This window comes from Miniopterus natalensis, chromosome 16, assembly GCF_054644295.1.
Source record: "Miniopterus natalensis isolate mMinNat1 chromosome 16, mMinNat1.hap1, whole genome shotgun sequence".
In the NCBI taxonomy this organism is placed as follows: Eukaryota; Metazoa; Chordata; class Mammalia; order Chiroptera; family Miniopteridae; genus Miniopterus; species Miniopterus natalensis.
The window spans coordinates 24,439,714-24,456,104 of record NC_142096.1 but is presented as its reverse complement, the minus strand read 5'-3'; the positions used below and the strand labels follow the sequence as shown (position 1 = coordinate 24,456,104).

General features: G+C 36.0%; 1 protein-coding gene across 5 annotated transcripts in view; it reads right to left on the bottom strand.

Annotated features, from left to right (window-relative positions):
- The window catches only part of CSPP1 (centrosome and spindle pole associated protein 1), an 87,674-nt gene that overhangs the window by 28,088 nt on the left and 43,195 nt on the right, over positions 1 to 16,391 (bottom strand). For all 5 annotated transcript variants that reach the window (XM_016206438.2, XM_087825416.1, XM_087825418.1 and 2 more), the window contains 4 exons: positions 13,202 to 13,331; positions 11,049 to 11,196; positions 5,913 to 6,065; positions 2,780 to 2,892 (listed from right to left, as the gene is read on the bottom strand). In XM_016206438.2, the coding sequence (XP_016061924.2) occupies positions 2,780 to 2,892; positions 5,913 to 6,065; positions 11,049 to 11,196; positions 13,202 to 13,331 (544 nt within the window). The remainder of the gene's footprint in view (positions 1 to 2,779; positions 2,893 to 5,912; positions 6,066 to 11,048; positions 11,197 to 13,201; positions 13,332 to 16,391) is intronic.

The following is a 16,391-nucleotide window of genomic DNA, read 5'->3' as shown; positions in this document are numbered from 1 at the left end:
AGAGCCTACATCCTGCATGAGTGAAGTGGGGAAGCGTGCACACTGGGTATTCAACGGATTTCAGTTATTCTCAAGTACGCACTGATTATGGCTATTCATTCAATTTTACTGTTCTTATCTGCACTGCCTCTAGCTTCTAGATTGATATATCTAGTGCTGTCAATCTTTTGAACTATAATAACTTTAACCTTCTTACATGCCCCATGATTTTACATGCTAGGGCTTTTTCCAACACTTCTTTCTCACAACACTATTAAATATGCACAATCCTAACATTCAATACTAAGCAGTGTGCATATAATCATTTCTCCAAGTACCATATACCTAGAGAAACATCACTTACGGTCTACACAACAAAACCTTACATTTAACACTCAGTTCCCCACTTCTTCCTATTTCATGAAAAAAACAATCACAATCCAAGTCACTTCTCCATTAAGGGTCACAATCAAATAGATCACACACCTAATGAATCCACAGAATGTCGTTCCAACAGAATGCTACACATAGTTCAACAGAAAAAGGAAAGCTAGCTTTTAGGTGAGCGGTTTTCAAACTGTATGATACAAAAGTGCTTCAAGGGTCCTGCAAATATTTCATTAAATGTTTTCTTTTAAAGCTCTAATTAAAAATGCTACTTCCCTGGCTGGTTTGGCTCAGCAGTTAGAGCCTCAGCTGGTGGAGAGAGGGGTCACAGGTTTGATTCCCAGTCAAGGGCGAGTACCCTGGCTGCAGGTTCAATCCCAGGCCCCAACTGGGGCGTGTTTAGGAGGCAACCAATCAGTGTCTCTCTCTCTCTCTCTCTCTCTCTCTCTCTCACATTGGTGTTTCTCTCTCTCCCCTCTTCCTCCCTTTTCTCCATTCTCTCTAAAAATAAAATCAATGGAAAGAATATACTCAGGTGAGGATTAAAAAAAAAAAAAAGGTACCTAAACACTCACACGTGTTGCTTACCAAATTTTAACCACATGAAGACTTTTGCTGCATAACTTAAATTTTTGGTGCACATCTCTGAACATTTTATAACATCTCTTTTAACACAAGTTTGGGGTTATATCTTGTCTGATATTATATTGCTGATAGTAATAATAAATATCACTTAGCTAGTTCTGTGTTAAACTTTAAGGGGGAAAAAATAGGGAAGGTTAAGAGACTGGTGAAAGAAAAATACGTAAACCACCATTTGACACTGAAGGTTTACAGGTGGGAGAACTGAAAGCTGGACTTACTCTGAAACTAGTATAGTCAAAGCTTCCCCATTACTAGATTTTTCCAGAAGGAAAGACTTCCTAGAGCTCAACAGAAATATAAGTTCTGTACTCATAGATGTGATGCTTAAGTCAGGACACTTGGGTTCCAGCAGTGGCCTCACAACTGCCAACTCTGCCACCGTGGACGAGCCTCTTTGCCTGTATTTTAATTGCATGTCATAAAATATCTTTCTCAGACTTGTGAGGCTTAATGAGATACTATATGTAAAAGTATCTTATAAACAATAACAAGCTATACATTTGCAAGATTTTCTTCATTTTCTGAATTCTACCCTACACCATGCCAACACTTGCTAATAAGCACAATAGAAGCTACTTAAATTCTGACTTGGTGTCATTATGGGCAACATACCACGGGGGTCTTTCAAATGCAACAGGTAACTACTCTATGACCCTCAAAATGCTGCTGCCTGACTTGAGTGGCCAATACCCTCTAATGCCACTCTCTGATAATCAGTATCTCTATTCATTCTGTCGATCCTTAGAAAGGCTTTCCATCATTTCCACTGTCACCACTCTAGTAAAATACCTCTGCTTCCAATGTTTTAAACCTCCCAATAATACATCCCAAACACTAATGCCAGATCAATCATCCTTAAGACTGCATCTATTATGTCATTGCCTTATGTAAGAGTACACAAAATTAGGATTAGAAAGATGACATGTTTAAGTAGCATCTATTTAAGAGGAATTTAAGAGGCCGGGATTAGACTGGATAGCCTTAAATGTCAGACTAAGGAATTTGGAAATTCCTGTAGAAAAGAAGAGCTACTACCAGGTTTTGAGTAAAAAAGAGTAACATGTGAAATCATATGAAAGGAAGATTAAGCAGATCACTGGATTAATCTGACACTGGAATGCCAGTGTGGGTGAGGAGGGGGGTGACGGGAGGGGAGGAAGGAAACTGTGAGTCCCTCGTGGGCAGGTCTCTCGTTCATATCAGGTGCCCTCCCTAGCATTCAGCACAAGGGTGGGCACAGCATGGGAGTTCACTAAATCTGTTGCTTAATAAACACTGAGTGCTCAAGAACTTTCCTTTGGGCATTTCTACTATTTTAAATACTATTTGTTTACATACATAAATGCAGCAAATAAATGCAAATGTGATTACATCAAATTTTTATTTATTTACAATCTACTACTGAGTCAAGAACATCAAGTCTTCGGGAGGGAAAAACTATTGAACTTCTACTAACACATAAGCATCTAGAAAAAGTAATTTTATGCCTAATAGGTGAATATTTTATTAAGTTTTTCAGTTTTAGAAATTTCAGCACTCTTTAACAATTAACGGTTTAATAAAGTTTAGAAAAGATTAAGTTAACTGGTATACCTGTCTCCTTTTTCAAATATAAGTGGCATAATTTTAGTACTACTTATATCTGATATAAATTAGACATTGTAGACACTTTAGAATTTATTCTTTATCCTATGGACAAAATCTTTGCAAGTTTAGTTCATTAAAACCTTTATGAAACTTTGAAACTATGATCAAATAAACATTTCACCTGAAACCGAAGAAAATTCTTGTATGATTCTTGCTGTTTAATCTGAAGTTCAGTTGGGGGCTCACCAAATACGTTTCCCCGAGCAAAAGGAGAACTCTGTGTTTGCACATGTCCTTGAAAGAGAAATTTTGCCAAAACATACCATTAGCCAATGCTTAGAAAAAGTAAACATTCAGTAATGAAGAGTTAGCCACTAAATTCATATTTTAAAAAAATGTGCTAAATATGGAAATCCAGAGGTTACAATAAAAAAATGAAGGCTGAGATCAGACTCTGAAGACCAAGTGAAAAGTAATAAAAGAAAGAAAAATGGTGAAACTAAACTAAAATTAATAGTTGAAAAATCATAATATATCTGTACCTGAAAGACACCAAGAAAACAGAAAAGCTAATAGCTAAACAACTCTGATTACAGCAAAGGCTTTAAAATAAAATTTATGAAGAGGAAAAAAATATGTAAAGTTCTTATGTATGTAAATATCCTTTTCTTAAGAATATTGCTTAATTATATATTAAAATGTATTGTGTACACATATATAAAAATATCTAAATTGTTTTAAAAAATCAGTAATTCCAAAAGTCTTTCATCCATGGTTAAAACAATAAATAAAAAAGATCTAAATTTTTTTTTTAATTAAAATGAGTCTTTTAATCATAGCAATAATTTTTATTTAAAAATTCTATCGAATTAATGGGAAATAAACATGAATAATAAAAATGTTATCTATTACCTATAAGTAGTAGTACACATTCTGGAAAAGGAAAATAATTATTTCATAAAAGCAAGTTGAACAATAATTATACCCCAGGAGTCTCTATGAATGCAGAAAGAAAAACCGGTATTTAAATTTAAGCTTCATACAACTTTTTGTATTATTTTCTATTTACTCACTCATTCTTTACACCATCAATCTAAAACACTTACTTTCTTTCACTCATGTAGTTTGTGTAGGCCAACTGTTTGAGAGTTCAGCTACTATGTAGGTCTCTTTGCCTCTGTATTTAAATTTATTAATGCTTATTTGGATAGATCAGCAGAAAGCCAAATCAATACTTATACATTTTAATCCTATGCTATTATAGAAAAGCAGGTTAGGCAAAACAAAATTGAATGGTATTTTCACATTTATGATCATTCAATTCTAAGCCTCTGGGGCAATTAGAAAATATTATTAAAGACAAAGACAAATTCTTCTAAAAATAAAAAATCATAAAAATAAAACCACAGGTAAACACCTGCTCTACACAGGTGTTTACCAAAAATAAATTTAAGCCAAATTAGGATGCACTTCATAAATATGGTTCTTCATCAAAAGTAAGGGGGGAAAATGAACATTAGGAAGGACCTCAAAACAGACTTAATAAAAACAAAACATTAGAGGATAATGAACCTTGAGCACACATTATAACATTCAATTTTCAGATATATTCAAGTTTCCTAAGCCCTTTAAAATATTAAATGCCACATATGTATGTGTGTACATATGTGTATATATAAATACACAAACATATATATATATATATATATGTGTGTGTATGCATACACACACTCATACACATATATGATGGCATAGCAACAAGTTAGGTGCCTTTGGATAGTTTCTTGCATTCAGAAAGTCTATTTTAGGTTATTAGGGAAGGAAAATCAACAGGGAATTTCAACTCACAAAAAAGAGGGAAACCCTGGTGGTGTGCAGAAAGGCTATGGACAAGTTCTGCTGAGCATATTCAATCATCACGCTTGTGTTCTTTCTTGCGAAGGGGCTGTGGAAACTGTTTTTCCAGGGTTTGCTGGTAAGCGGAACTAAGTGCTTATTACTACAACAGAAAGTGCTAGGCTGAGACAGAACTACAAACAATACTGGGTGTGGAAGAAAGGGCAGAGAATGGAGTCCGTAGCAGAGATGTCAATACAGACTACTAGAAGAAAAGGCAAATGGAGAGAAAAATAATGATAATCAGAAAGAAGCCAAAATTCTCTTAGCAACAAAAATATCAAAAGGTGTTTTGACGCTCCTATTGCACATTGAATTATTATGTAATAGGCCCAAAGTGAGAGCCAAATTAATTTCATCAAAATCAAAAGTTCCAATTTTAGTGCTCCCAAAGTCAAAAGTGGATCCATGGGGCAAAATCTATTGTGGATCAAAGAAAGAAAGCATTTCTGGTAATTAGGGATCAAATAGTGGTACAGGCTGGCCACAGAAACAACAAACACTCCATCTCCTGAGCATTCAGAAAGGCTGCACAGAGTAGCACTACCATCTAAGGCTTGAAAGATGCAAGGCTAGTGATTCTAATCACAGTTTGGCCAATAAGTCATATAGGTTAAAAATTTAAAAAAAATTTAATCCAGGATATTTTAAAAAGGGCTTCGTAATGTAAAGCTCTTTTCTAGCCTAAATTCAAAACTTTGATGAAAGTATAAAAGCAGAATTTGTAGCAAATAAATGGTTACTTTTATAGACATCAATTTCCTTTGATTTTTACATATGTAACATATTCTCATGTGTACTTGAGAAAAAAATGCCAATTTTTCCTGGCAAGTCATAAAGAAAGATGAGTAATTTTCAATTTATATAACTTTTAATTGATGGATGTTACTTAATAGCAAATCAAAGATATTTGCTTTAAAATGAGGGTGTTACCCAATATCAAATTAAACTTTTAATTATTCATTTCTTTGGACATTGTGGTTTTACAAGGGAAGGCAAACAATTATTACAAAACAAGCAAAAAAATTAATTTCATTGTATAATTTGTCACACTACACCTGATACCTCTCACCAACTCAAACATTTAAGGGTATAAGAAGCAAACTATGTGTAAAAAGACTATTTGATTTTGAGCAATATCCTCCTACTAGCAAAATTAAAATGTTAGCAGTAGCTAAAATATGCATAAGCAAATTACAAAGCTGAGAAGAAACAGTATTAAGAAGCAAACTATGCTTCCCTACTCACTTTTTTCAAAATACTTATAAAAAAGGGTATTATAAAAAGCACAAATAACATGTTATGCTTCCTGACTCAGAGTAACCAAATTCTCAATATAATAAGACTTTATCAAAGAATAGAAATGTTACCGAACACTTTTAAAAATGTAAAAGAAAAGACAGAATGTGATTAAACACCTGAGTTTTTATTTGCAGAATCTTCCAGGTTCTCAGCATTGGAAGTGGCTAAATTTTGGTCTAGAGATACAACAGCCCTTTTATCTTCATGTGGTCTTGCATCTGGGTTATGGTAGGCATCTATATTTTGTCTGTGCATCCTATTCAAGTCAGCTGAGAGGGAAAAATAAGCCATTTATTTCAATAAACACATTTTGACCATCAGTATGCTTAATACATTTTCTCAAAGTAGGGCATGTGAGAAAAAACACAACAGGACAGAGCTGGAATAATTCAATGATATTTTGGTGGCCTGAAAACTTAGAAGACTTTTAGAAAACAACATTCCAAAATAAACTCAGAATCAGTAAAGAACCTAAGAACATACAGATCTTTGACAACCCATAAAAACCATATTTATCTCTGTTACTTCGGAACCTGGATTCTCTTTAATACAGAAAACACAGCAACCATTCAAAACAAGTCATAATGAAATTTACCCAAGATCATTGGCATTCCTAATGAAAAAAATAATCTTGTTCAGTTTTAAAACACATCCACAAATTCTTTGACAACCTTCCCTTAAAGCTGGAGCTCAATTACTCTCCCCTTGAGTGTGGGCCACTGTTCGTAACTCACTCTTATAAAACAGGAGATTGCGGAATGAAGGTATGTGACTTCCGAAGCTACTTCATAAATGACATTGTAGTTTCCACCTTGATCTACAGCCTCACTCATTCTGAAGAAACCAGCTATCATATCACCAAGACACTGAAGAAGACCTAGGGAGAGGCCCACACGACCAGAAACTGAGGCCTCAGGAGCCACGTGGGGGAGTCAGATTGGAAAAGGACTCTCTAGACCCAGTCAAACCTTCAGACAACCATAGCCCCACATTCTGACATCTTGGACTGCAACTCGTGAGAAACCCTGAGACAGAACCATCCAGCTAAACCACTCACAAATTATTGACCCACAAAACTGCAAGATAATATGTTTGTTATTTTTTAAGAATATACCTTTATTGATTTCAGAGAGGAAAGGACAGGGGGAGAGAGAGAAACATCAATGAGAGTCATTGATCAGCTGCCTCCTGCATGCCCCACCCCTCCCCTGAGGATGCACAATCAGGGCATGTGCCCTGACTGGGAATCAAACTGAGATCTCCTGGATCATACGTTGATGCTCAACTGCTGAGCCACGCCAGCCAGGCCATGTTCATTATGTTAAAATACTACATGCTGGGGTGATTTGTAACATAGCAATAGAAAACACATACACATGCCAAAAATCTGAGCATGTAGGACTCAGTCAACCATAAAAGAGACCAGAATGAATAAAGAACTCAAAAGCTTTAACAAATAAAAAGCAGTTCTCCATAAGCAATCTGAACAGTGCTGCAGCAATGAAAGCAAACTTAAACCTGGACATAAGAAGTATTTAGCAGAAAGCTTGTTAAATACCAGACAGAACATGGCAAATAACATGTGAATGTTACCAAAGAGAATGAGAGTTCAGAATCAGGAAAATTCACATCCTGTTGCAACATTTAGGACAGGATGGACTTAGAGCTTTATAGGTGAAGGTGGGTGGGAAAGCATAATGAAGAAGCAGAACAGTGTGAGAAACAGCTCGAAGGGGGTATACATGAAGGGTGTTCTGACAACATTAAAGTAGTCAAGCTTGGCCCAGCCGGCGTGGCTCAAAGGTTGAACATCGATCCATCCAAGAAACAGGAGGTCAGGGTTTGATTCCCAGTCAGGGTACATGTCTGGACTGCAGGCTTGATCCCCAGTAGGGGGTGTGCAGGAGGCAACTAATCAATGTTTCTCATCATTGGTGATTCTATCTCCCTTTCTCTCTCTGAAATCAATAAAAACATATTTAAAAAAAAAAATAGTAGTCTGGCTTGACTAGAGAACAAAACACATGTAATAGGGCAATGAGAAACAGGAAAATACAGGCTGGGTGCCTATTCTGGAACACAAGCTAATGATACTCAATTGTGTTCTGCATATGGTAGTGGAGACAGTTTGGGTAGTTATAGAAGTAGTACTAGTAATAATGGCAGCTAACATTTAATATTCACTATTTTCATATTCTATATAACTTATATGACCTGGTACTATTATTTTCACCCCAGTACTACAGAGGAGAAAATTAATTTGCTCAAAGACCACAAAGTCAGTAAATGGCACAGCAAGGATGTGAACTCAGCCAGTGAGATTCCAGAATCCTCAATGATTTTTGCGTATGGAATAATAAAATTTGGTATACTTTTAATACATACAGCTTGGATGTGGAAAACAAAGGAGGAAGAATGAAGAATTAATGAGGAAATAGCAAAAGCCCGACCAAGACATTATAAAGCGCAATTATGGTAGTAGCATGAATGAAAATAAAGAGAATTCAAAGAACACTGAAGAGGCAGAACCTATACATTAGTCTTATTAACTGACTGGATATGAGGAGTCAAAAGAACTCTGCATTTTTTAGTTTGAAAGATCAGAATTATGATGCATTTACAAAAAAGGGCAATAATGAGCTAGACTTACAAAGTGAAGTTTGGTTTTGCATGCAAGCTGTATGTAATCCACCGAGCCTCAGGTGCAGATTCAGAAGACAGGTCGAAAGTGAAGAAGAAAGTTTTAGAAGTGGCCAGAGGCAAAGAGAGAGAGATGAAAATCATCCATGGAGTAGACTTCAGGAGAAACATAGAAGAGATGAGGTAGGAAAGAATGGATGAAGAGCCTATCTAATTCAGTGAATACATGCTATCAGAAGACAGTCCTAGGAAAAAGACCACGTTCACAGACCTAGAAGAATTTAACCTGGTTCCTAACATGCATCCAATGAATATGTCAGCTGAAGAGAGGACAGCATCTGGGAGGATGCAAAGAATGTAAAAGAAGAAAGGAAGGAACTGCCAACCCAGTTCAAAGATGAGGAGGACCGATAATGGCTAAAACCATAAATGGGAAATCGGGGCATCAGTTTTTTCTGAAAATGTAGCATCAGGAGGGTGGTGTGAGCTAGAAATCATATTACAGAATAAGCAGCAACAAGAGGCAAGACTGGCAACAACAAGCACAGACTACTTTTTGAATGTGCTTTATATGGTAAGAGAAGTATAACAAGGTCAAGAGTTTTGTGTTTAAGAATACAAGTTACCTGCCCTGGCTAGCACTGCTCAGTGGTTAGAGCATTAGCTTATGGACCGAAGGGTCGTGGGTTCGATTCCCAGCCAAGGATCAAGAGCATGTACCTGGGTTGCAGGTTCATTCCCAGCCCAGCAGGGAAGTGTGCCAGAGGCAACCAATCAATGTGTCTCTCTCACACAGATACATGTGTGCGTCTCCCCACCTCCCTCCCTTCTACTCTAAAAAAAAAAAAAATTATTGGAAAAATATCCTCAGATGAGGATTAACAAAAATAAAAATAAAAAAAATAAAAAATACAAGCAACCTAAGTATGTTCAGAAGTAGAAGGGAAGAAATGAGTAGAATAACTGAAAATGTAAGGAGAAACTGGGTGAGAGCACAGAGAAAAGCTGATTACAAGAAAATTACCACGTGTCAGGGAGGAGTAAAAAAAGAATTAGCTAGGTGCTACTAAACAATCACCAAATACTGAGCTCTGTCTGGATATAGGAGGGAAATGAAAATAGAAAGATGACCAAAAAATTGAGGTCCTAAAAAGGTTACAAAAATGGAATAATTTAAATGGGAAAACATAATCTCATTATCATACAATTCACTAGAACGGCATAAGGCCAGTCTACATAAATCAGAAGTCACAATGAATATTTTCTACTACAAGATGCACTGTATCAAGCTCACTTCTTCCAGATAATACTCACAGCCACTAGCACTGCTAGTGAGTGCTTTGAGAATGTAACCGTTTTGACATTCACCTACAAAACCATAAATTAAGAGATAAATGCCCTATAAGTGACAATCACTGTGATGTTTCAAAATCAGTTAACATACATGTTATAATTTACTTTTGTGATTACACATGATCCTCTCATTTAGAACAATGTACTTATATAAAAATAAAATTAGTTGCAGCAGGGTACATAATTATTTTTTAAGATTTAAAACTGTCGCCTGGCCGGTGTGGCTCAGCAGTTGAGCGTCGACCTATGATCCAGGAGATCTCAGTTCAATTCCCGGTCAAGGCACATGCCCGGGTTGTGGGCTTGATCCCAAGTAGGGGGCATGCAGGAGGCAGCCGATCAATGACTCTCTCATCATCGATGTTTCTATCTCTCTCTCCCCCTCTCTCTTCCTCTCTCTGACATCAATAAAGATATATTATTTTTTTTTAAAGATTTAAGGCTGTCAGATTTAGCAAACAAATCTGTATTGATTTTTATAAGAAAAAAATGATTTGTCAATCAACTATCACTCCTCATCTATCCTTCTGAGCGCCAATAAAATAAAAGGTTTGAAATCACTTAAAAAGGAAAATAAAAAAGGCACATTTGTCAAGAGTGTAACTTGCCAACAGGAAAGATGTCATTGAAAAGGGGCCTTTACTTCAAATGTAAATCATATAATTTAATATAAAATTGCTAGCATGACAAGAGTAATTCCACAACAAACAAATTAACAAAAGAAAATGTCACAGATTCACAAGTGGGAAAACAATTCTACTCCATGAACAATTTATTAGACTATGGCTAAATTATGATACCTACAGGTAAATAATACATAAATAGTACTTCATTTTTTCATTCCTTATTTTTCATATGAATTAAACAAAACGTTCCTTGCACACTATTCCAGGTCACTTATTTTAGCTATTTTACTAGTTTTACTTTTTTAAAAACCATTGCAATAAAGGTTTTATTCTTTTTACTAGGAAATTTTTAAAAATTCTAACTAGTTTAGGTAAAAACTTGCCAACTAACATGAGCTTTTCTCTGCAATTGAGTTATCATCATCAGAAGATAGACAATTTATAATAAAAATATATAAAGAGTACTCTGAAGAAGCTATACAGATATTTATCAAAACACCTCTTTTCCATTAAGCTGCATAAAAAGAGACCTTGCCTCACAGTCTATTCCACTTCTTTCTGCTCCCCAATCTTTTCAAACGTTAAAAATAATTTGTTTCTTTTAAAAACAGTAAGTCAATGGAAACAACATACTTATCAGGTTTCCCAGTGTATCCCTGAGAGGAGCACCACCTCCACCTTTCCCCCAGGGGTTGTAAGCTCTCATATCAGCTTCCAGCTTAGCTTCATATTCTTCCTTTTCTTCACGTTCCTTCTTCCTTCTTTCTTCTCTTTCCCGAATCTTGGCAACATAAGAAATATTCACAGTAAGTGCTGACAAGTATTCTGATACAAAATGTTAGTTCTAATAACACATTTTATTTTTCTTACTAGAGAAAAAAACTGGACATTTTTCCCAGTATGCTTCAATATAATATTTAATAGGTAATTGGGTACAATTTTGAAACACTTCGATGGTTAGAATGCATGGCTGCTGCTGCCTCACATCAGGCCACTGGAGTCCTTTCCAGCCACTGATGCCACTTTGGACTAAGCCAACTCCTCCCTTCCACCCCAATGTCTACCTGAGGCATTCCCTCGCTGACCTCACCACTTCCGTGGCGACCAATACTTTCTTTTTTCATCTACCCTTTCATGGGACCTGGCCAGCCACAGACAACTCTCCATATCTCACCAGACCTACTCTACCCTGAGCAAACTCCATTCCAGAATTCCAAAAGGTTGAAAGTTCAAAGCTCTTTGGGGAGCGCTGGGTTACTTAAAATACTGTCTTATCATCATCATCAAGTATAAGTACAGGCTTGTTCTCTAGAGAGATATGGACAGGCAATAAACAAGAATCTACATTTTGGAAAGTTACTTTTAAAATTATAACCATATGCATGGAAAATTTAAGCAACCACTCCAGCAAGGCCAAGGAAGTCATCATATACATAAAATAAAATTCTAGAGTTAGAATATCTAGTTCTCTCAGTGTTTATAATATGCTCATTTGAAAACAGAAGCTAAATTCAGTCTTTTATTTTGTACAATCCTAACATACAAAAAATGTTAATTCTATAACCTTAAAATCTATTTTTCAAGGAGGCTGCCACGTAAAAACTGAACAAAAGGAACTTTAGAAGAAACCAAAGTGGAACTTTACAGGAAAGTACCTCAGGTACACTACCTACCAAGAGTTCCAGGGGCCTCTGAGGGGTAATGTATCCCCAAAAAACCCATACATTTGCTACAGTTACTCTTCAGTAAGTTCTGCTCCAACATTACAAACCACAACAGAGCCCCGCCCTCTTCCCTACGTGTCCTACCCCTTCCTTCCCTCTCAGCTCATTGCATCGTTATCCCCTGGATTCCAACACTCAGAATCACCTTCAAACCCTCTGTTCCTTCTCATTCCCTGTACCCAAGTCCTATCACTGAAACCTCAGAATTGTCTCTTGGATGTCCTCCCCATGTCCCCTGTTGGGTTAGGGGTTTCACAGTACCTCCTGGCTGGACTACCTCAGTAAGTTACTAAAAGGTTTCTCTGCCACATCTCTTTTCCAATCGTCCGCATCACAACCAGGTATCTGTCTAAAAGCCAAATCTGCTCACATCAACTACTCCTTTCACTCTGTGGCTTAAGACATCCTCCCTTTTGCTGGTATCCATAACAGAAAAAAACTGAAAACCCCTTGCAGCTAGTCCTTCAAAATCCAACACAATCTAACACCCCACCCCTTCCTCCCAAATCTACTCCATTCCCTGAATATAACAGGAATTTCAAACCTATTCGATGTATACCATGCAGCTCAAATCTCAACAACCATGTGAGGCCCTTCTCTTTTTTTGTTAATCCTCACATGAGAATATTTTTTCCATCGCTTTTCAGAGTGGAAGGGAGGGAGGAAAAGGGAGAGATAGAAACATCAATGTAAGAGAGATACATCGACTGGTTGCCTCGCACAGGAGTCCCCAGGCGGGAAGGGGAGTGAACCCACAACCAAGGTACATACCCTTGACCGGGACTCAAACCCGAGACCCTTCAGTGCACAGGCTGATGCTCTAACCACTGAGCACACCGGCCAGGGCCCAGTGAGGCCCTTCTAACTGCACAGGCAGTTTATTCTCCCTATCCTGTGCTTCCCACAGCACTCCTGTCTCCATCAAAACTTATCAAAGTGAATTATACATAACTGGCATCTTTTTCTCCTCTGCCACACTGAGTTCTAAGGCACCACTGTGCTAAAACACAAAATGTTCAACATTAAATGAACAAATAAATGAATGAATCAATGAATGAATACCTGCTGCTGCAAAGCTTCTTGATAAGACTGAAGTGTCTGCCTTGAAGGCTTTGGTTTATCTTCAAAGAACAATCCTGAATTTATTGTTCGATCACTTGTAATTTTCAATTCGTTCTGTCCAACCGTGTTCCTACATCAAATACACAATTATTTGAATCTCTTTATGACCAAGCAAGAAGAAAATGCAACAACTCCTTTGAAATAGCATGGGAGTACATTTAAAAATAGGTCAAAGAGGAATCCTAAGTAAATGACCCCTTCCTAAGCAATTCCCCAGGTTCTGCTTTCACAAGTCATGAAACTTTCAAATTCACTGGACCTATTTCTTGACCTAGGGGTAGTTACATGGGGTGAAAACATTGTGATAATTTGTCAAGCAGTATACGTATGGCTTACACACTTTTCTGAATGCATAGTAATAATAACACAATGGAAGTCTCTCAAATCATATAACTAATGGTTGAGTTAATATACTCCAATATAAAATAACTTCCTAGACACTTCAAGAATAAAACAATATAAATACAGTAAAAAGTCTGACTGTCCCAAATAAAATTTAAAAATTTTAAAAACTTAAAAAGGAAAAATTTTAAATATATCAGTTATATAAATCTCAAGCAATAAAGGCTAGTGCCTTAAATACAACACATATTAAATTACAGCAATGCAGCCACTTTGAAGAAAACAATACATTTTAAAAATCTGAATTATAAAAGGTAAATATAATTAATTTTAGAACACTTCCATAACCAAAAAATATCCCTCATACCCATATGCAACCAATCCCTGCTCCCGCCCCAATGACAGGCGATCACTAAGTCTATAGAGAAAGAGGCAATCACTGCTCTCTGTCTCTACAGATTTGCTCTTTCTGGACATTTCTTATAAATGGAAATATATGATACAAATGGATTATTTCACGTATAATATTTTTTAATTATGTTGTAGCACATGTCAGTATTTCATTCCTTTTTATTGCTGAGTACTGTTTCACTGTATGGGTATAACACATTTTGTTTATTCATTTACTAGTCAATGGACATCTGAATTTTTTATACTTTTTGGCTATCATGAATAATACTGTTATGAACATTCACATACAAGTCTTTTGCGTGTACATACATTTTTATTTCTCTTAAGTATTTGCGTAGCAGTGGAATTACAGTGTTGTATAGTTAAGTACACGTTCAACTTTGTAAAAAACTACTATTTCCAGCCACTACTTTTTTTTTTAATATGTCTTTATTGATTTCAGAGAGAGGAAAGGAGAGGGAGAGAGAGAAACATCAATGATGAGAGAGTCATTGATTGGCTGCCTATTTGCATGCCCCCTGCTGGGGATCAAGCCTGCAACCAGGCATGTGCCCTGACCGGGAATAGAACCTTGATCTCCTGGATCATAGGTTGATGCTCAACCGCTGAGCCACGCCAGCCGGGCTCCAGCAACTACTTTTCATATATTGATTTTGTATTCAGTAATTCTGCTAAAACTCCTTTTAATTCTAATATTTTATCTCTGTATTCTTTTGCCAATAACATCTGTTTTCTCTCGTCCTTTCTAATCTTTGTACCTATATCTTCCTTCCTTTTTTATTCTTGACCTTGCTGCAATTACCAGGCCCCAAAAGAAAGTGGTGATAAAAATGTTAGTCATACTGCCAGTCTCAAAAAGAATGTTGTAAACATTACCGTTAAGTAAAATATATGATGTAGGTTTTTCATGTTTACAACTTCTCAGGTTAAGAAGGTTCCTCTCTAACCTATTTTAAGTTTTTAATCACTAAAGGTGCTAAATTTTATAATGCTTTCTCTGTATCTATTGAGATAATCATATAGCTTTCTGCATTACTTTGTTAATATGGTATATTACAGTAATTAACTTTGCAATATTGATACCTAACACCAATTAGCATTTAGTATGTATCAGACACTATTTTAGATGGTCTACATATTTTAATTCATTCAATCCGCAGAATAACCCTATGAGTTGATACCAGTATTATCCCAACTAACAAACTGGTACAGAAGTTAAGAAACATTTCTCAAGCTTAGTAAAGCCAGGATTCAAACCAAGGCACTCTGCCTGCAAAGTCCATACTAACTGATACACAGCACTACAGTCATCCTACCTTCCAGAACAATTCCAACTTGGGATGAAATTCCTTTTCTACATTACGAGGTTTAGTTTTGGGCTTCTTTTATCTATGTTTATGAATGAGACTAGCCTGTAATTTTCCATTCTCATATTGGCCTTGTCAAGTTTGAGCATCAAGATTATGACAGTCTCATAAATAGTAGCTATGGAGTATTCTCTCTTGAATTAGTTTGCATAAAATTTTTTTCCCTTGAATGTTTGGTATAATTCATCAGTCCATCTAGACCTGGAGTTGATTTTGTGTGGAGTTTTGAAACTAATGACCCAACTTTCTAAAAACACAGTTCTGATATTTTCTATTTCTTCTTGAGTCAGTTTTATTAAGTTAAATTTTAATAGGAGTTTTTCTTCACTTAAATTTCCAAATTCATTGGCATAAAATTGTTCGTAATATATCCTTATTGTCTTTTAAGGTTAATTACAACTACAGTTGTAATTTTTACAATTGACATAGAACTAGATACTTTATCCATTTACTAATATTGAATTTAAATTTGCCATTTAATTTTTACTTATATTCAGGTTCAGTAGGCTCCTTAAGCCTTTTTATGTTTCTTTTTGTCCTCCTTTTTGATTTTTTTCCCTCTAGTACATTAGTAAGTTGCACCTTTGTCCATGTACGTTTAGTGGTTACCCTAGAAATGTAACTCCCAAACTTATCAAAGACTACAGCTAATCAAAATCTTTACCATCCTCCCAAATGGCAAAGATTTTAAGCACATTAACTAGTCCATTTAATCCCTTCCAATTTATATGCTATCCCTATTAGCTATTCTTAATTTTACTTACTCTTAAACCCAAATAATTCTACATAGATAATATTTACTTAATTCTATTCAGGCATTTACCACCTTTCTTCCTTTACACTGCTTTGTGCAACTCAGACCTTCCCTCTAGGACATCCTTCCACCTGCATTTAGAATTTCATTTACTTAGGGTCTGCTAATGGCAAATTCAGTTGTTTCTCTTCAAATATTTTTATTTCAATCTCATTCATGAACTATTACTTTGCTGAATACAGAATTATCTCAACAT